This window comes from Elephantulus edwardii, unplaced genomic scaffold (genome assembly GCF_000299155.1).
Source record: "Elephantulus edwardii isolate Elephantulus edwardi_28Jun2011 unplaced genomic scaffold, EleEdw1.0 scaffold00140, whole genome shotgun sequence".
Classification (NCBI taxonomy): Eukaryota; Metazoa; Chordata; class Mammalia; order Macroscelidea; family Macroscelididae; genus Elephantulus; species Elephantulus edwardii.
Genome location: NW_006399890.1, coordinates 8105231 through 8110071, shown reverse-complemented (window position 1 = coordinate 8110071; position 4841 = coordinate 8105231). Strand labels below are relative to the sequence as shown.

The 4841-nt window shown below is 36.7% G+C and overlaps 1 protein-coding gene across 1 annotated transcript in view; it reads right to left on the bottom strand.

Moving 5' to 3' along the window:
- Window positions 1-975: 975 nt before the first annotated feature.
- Window positions 976-4841, bottom strand: part of NID2 (nidogen 2 (osteonidogen)) — a 99378-nt gene continuing 95512 nt past the window's right edge. The window contains exons 17-20 of the mRNA XM_006894374.1: window positions 4622-4779; window positions 2169-2292; window positions 1115-1227; window positions 976-998 (exon numbers count right to left, since the gene is read on the bottom strand). Of these exons, the coding sequence (XP_006894436.1) occupies window positions 976-998; window positions 1115-1227; window positions 2169-2292; window positions 4622-4779 (418 nt within the window). The remainder of the gene's footprint in view (window positions 999-1114; window positions 1228-2168; window positions 2293-4621; window positions 4780-4841) is intronic.

The following is a 4841-nucleotide window of genomic DNA, read 5'->3' as shown; positions in this document are numbered from 1 at the left end:
CTTCTTCTTATTGCTGTAATTAACTTGTCTTCCTTCTAATTAATCAAATTACTTGTCAGCTCCCATCTTTATTATGCAGACGTACAGATTCTCAAGTCATAGGAAAACGTAAAATATTTTATTGGAGTAATCTAGAAAATTTGAAAACTGTTACATCTTTGGTATTTATAAATGTATTACTTTCTGTGGGTAATTCTGTAGAGAAACAGAACCTGAAAATACAAATTTAATTGTTCTAGCACCTTTTAATATAAATAGAATTGCATTGATGCAGAGGTAAAAAAGAAACCACAAAAAAACAAAGCAATCTTATAACTCTTTGTTGGGAAATTATAAATAAGTTGGTTCTTTCCCATCGATTCTGTGTAGCTTTATCCAACTACATCAAGGCTTGTGATCTTCAGAGTTGTATTTTATACTGATTACATGTGCTTTTAATCTTTTGGCCAGAAAGAATCCGTAGCAATAATCATACTTAGTGTCTTAATACATTTGAATTGGTACTTACTTGAATGACCTTTAAATATATAAATGCTTACCAAAAGTTGCTTTAATAAGCAACAATTAAAATTCTTTTTGTTTTAAAACTTGGTAATAGCAACATCTGTTTTTAAAAAATACAGTAGTAAAGATTGAGGTATAAACTTTTCACAAAATACTCTTAGTCTTTAGCACTAAAAATAATCATCTTGTCTACATCTAGGAACTTCTGATGGCCAATTTCTTTCACTTTCTCCACCTTGTAGTGATTGCATAAATGTTCTTTAGGGTTAAGATTGTGATTGTAAACGCCAAGTCCTCCTTCAGAATGTACATTACTTTCTTCCTGTGAGGGAAAATGAAAGGAGAGAGGGAGAGTTGGTGAAAATTTTGTAGCTCACTTGCAATACCAAATCTTTCATAGGGAAGATACCCCAATATGCTGTTGGGTTTTGTCAGTTAAGTAGACCTCCAGGAAACAATGTTTGCCATTAACTATTTCAGTTCCAGGTGGCATTCTAGTGGAAGAGGGCAGTGGTAGCCATGTCACAGCTGCCAGACTCAGGGTCAAGGGCACTCAAATCAATTCCCCTCCCTGTTAATCCAGAGGAGCACCTTGCAGAATGTTCATTACCTGCTGGGCAGTAGGGATAGACTGCAGTTATTCCATAGAGATGTGATCTCTGCTCTGGAAGATACTCGTCGGTAAACTGACCACTCTCTTTATTTACTGATATAATACCATCCCTGGGAACAAAGAAAAAGTACATTTATAACATCAGACTAAATAAAAGGTTTGATAGAAGCTGCTTTAATGGAGAAAATCAAAGGTAACTTAACAAAATACATTTTGACTTCTTAGAGGAATTGTTTGTATCTTGATTCTCAAATTCCCAGACCAGTGTCACCTGAGAACTTGTTAGAAATGCATATGCTCTGACCCTACCTCAGATCTACTGCATCATAAATTCCTTAGAATGTGTTTTAACATACCTTTTAGGTAGTCTTAGTGCATGCTAAAATCTGGGAATGACTGGCCTAAATCAGTGGTTCTCATCTTGCTGCCTATTAGTCATTTGAAGATCTTTTTTTTTTTTTTTTTAAAGAATGCCATGACTTCCGGCCAAACCAATTTAAAATTTTAAATGGTAAAAAGGGACTAGGCATAATTAAGACTTCCAGCTCCTTATTTGAGAAAAATAAGATGCATTGACACAATGACTAACCATGGCTCAAGTATATAAGAAATGAGGGTACTTTCACTGGATGGGACAAGGTTCAGATCCATTATGTATTGGGTCACTATGAGTAATAGACTCAACGGCACATAAAAACCATCTAAATTATAATATTTAATGGTAACATCACAATTTCAAAAAATGAAAACTAAAACTACAATACATCTAAAATGTTGAGCAGTCTTAATTTCTTAAGATTGGATTTGGGTTAATATCATTTTTTTAGATCATTAAACTTTTATAATCTAAGCTACATGTGAGCAATGCTATCAAATTTCTGTTAAGAAAAAGCATAACTTTAAAAGAAGTTTAAAGGGTGCTATTAATGAGAATGAGAACCTCAGTAGAGGACCTAATTGTGAAAGTTACATATTGATTTGGGGGAGACTGGTGTGTGCTCCAGAACAGTTGGCCTTTTCAGTCTTGTTCAGATGTGAGGGTTGTGCTCACCTCCGCCAGTCTGTGTGGTAGAAGTGGTCAGCGTAACTAATAATGCTGAAGGGGTAGTTGAGATTATTTTGAATGACACGTCGCCCAGTTCCATCAGGTAATGTGCACTCCAGTTTTTTGGTTCCTTTAAGAAGAGAAAATAAGTCTTATGTTAGGGAGAAAAATAAGCTCTTTTGCATATAGATTGTTTCTCTAGGAAAACAGTTACAATAGAAAACCTAGAATTTTACTGCATAAAAATTAAGTGCTATCAAATCAAGTATTCAACCTTGTTTTTAATGTACTGTTGAGTCGCCAGCGACTCAATGTACAACAGTTCTGAACCCTGCCCTATCTCACTGACTCTGACACATCTAATCCCCCATTGCCCCAGATACTGCGTCAGTCCATCTCATCCAGGGTCTTCCTCTCCTGCGCTGTCCCTCTACCCTTCCAGGGCTGATGTCCTTCTCCAAGGACTGGTCCCTCCTGGCCACATGCCCAGAGTATGTTATAAAAAAACAGGTCTGCCTTCCTCCCTGTGCCACCAACATACATGACATACCTGAGCTCATTGTTGCAGACACTATCAGTCTCTCTTGTTGAGGGTGTTCCTCTCTTTCACTGACCATCTTTCCAAGCATGATTATTACCTTCATAAGCTCTAGCCCTAACAACATGTCCTTCAACACCACAGCTCAAAGGCCTTGATTCTTTTCCTGTAATCCTCATTCATTGTCTGGCTCAGATGCATGGCAGGGGATTGGGAAGACTGAATACAGCATTTATTTACATAAAAAGCAGCTAAAATTTCCTGCTTTAGTACTAGCTCTCAACCAGTTCAATCAGTCCTAGTTTTTAATATATTCCAAACTCTGAATACTACTTTTGGGGGGTGGGGAAAGAATTGACTGAAATTTCTCCTAGAGCAGACCAGAGAGAAGCCTTTTTCTATAGTATATATCAAGTCTTAGTTGGAAAATTATAAGCCCAAACCAATCTCACTGCTGTTCGGACTCATCAACCCTGTAAAACAGGAAAAAGCTGCCCATCGGGTTTCCAAAGCTATAAATTTTGGAGAGCAGACTGTCAGGACATCTTTGTCTTGAAGAGAGGCTGGTTCGTTCCAACCGCTAACCTTTTAGTTAGTAACTGAGCACTTAACACCTCCATTACCAGGACTCCAACTGGTAATATGTAGGTAAATACGTGTCCTTTTAAGCAATACAGTATAGCAATTATAGTACCTACAACAGCCTTTTTACCAAAATTTCAATATTTTCTAGGGAAGAAACAAAAAAGCCCTTAAAATGGTATTATGCCTCCTTATATTTTCAATGTAGTTCTGACAAGTGTAAAACCTTTTCAACCAACAAGAACCTTTATGATGTAGCATTTTCCACAGTTTACAAATCATGGCTCCAAATAAGGAAAAAGTACAAACATTCACTAATAATCAGAACAAAGGAATGTATGAACTATGAATCTAGGAAATTGGAAGTTACTAAAAATGAAATTTAACATTTTATCCTAGGCATTAACAAGCTGAAATGGGCTAGTTTGGCTATTTTGAGTTAGCCAATCATAATTTACTTTGCTGGGAATAACTAATTGTAGAGAAATGGTGTTGCTTAAGAACATCTCAAACACCTCCCCCCATCCCCCCCAAAAAATCCCTTCTAGTTTGGCTGTTAATCACTCAGCTGCTAACTAAAAGGTTGACAGTTCAAATCTACCAGCTGCTCCATGGGGGCGGGGGTGGGAATCCATCTCAACATGTATCCGGAAGTAAAATGCTTTCGGTGATAAGGTAATAACCATACATATACAAGGAAGAACTGTTGACACTTCTTCAAAATTATATACTGACCACTAAAACAAAAGATAAAGGAATTGAAGACTAATTGAACATGCAAATCAAGACACAGTCATAATTACTGGTGATTGGAATGCAATCACCATGAGAAGTAAAGAAGGATTCATATTAGAAAACAGAAATAAACTAGAGATGCTAGAATTTTGTACTCCCAACTATTCATTGAAGATACCTTTCTTAAAAAAAAAAACCCTAAATAGCAATTATGCACATGGAAATCACCTGATGGACCCGAAGGAATAACCAGGAAACAATTCTATCTGAAGAAAGGAGTTGGAGAAGCTAAAGCAACATGTAGGAATGAAGAAAACTAGCCAGATGATTTCAAAGAGAAGCTTGAGAATACCTCCTTGCAACATGCCCAAAAGGGAAAAAAGGAGGAAAAGAACAGCCTCCTATTAACTCAAAATCCAAAATTCATTGTATGAGTTATTACACAGTGTTCTTTAAATAAAATTTACAGGCTTAACAAAGAAACAGTACTTGCTTTGCTATAATCTGAACACAAAGGATTTAACCTTTGTAGTAAGTAAAATCTGTTCTAGTAACAGCACTTCTGTAGCTAAGGGTCATTTATGGAGCCCATTAGTAGCATTACCTGCATCTGCCCAACAGAGCAGTTTGGAGAAGGGGTCAAATGTTAAGCCATTAGGTAGCCCAATGTCTTTGTTCACTAGAATTCTCCTGTTTTCTCCATTTAATGTAGACACCTCAATTTTAGGAGCTTCTCGGTTCCAGTCCGTCCAGTACAAGTTGCTGTGGATAAATCAAAGATGAAGATTGTCAAGAAGGGACACTTTGGAAGAAGTCCTCTTGAG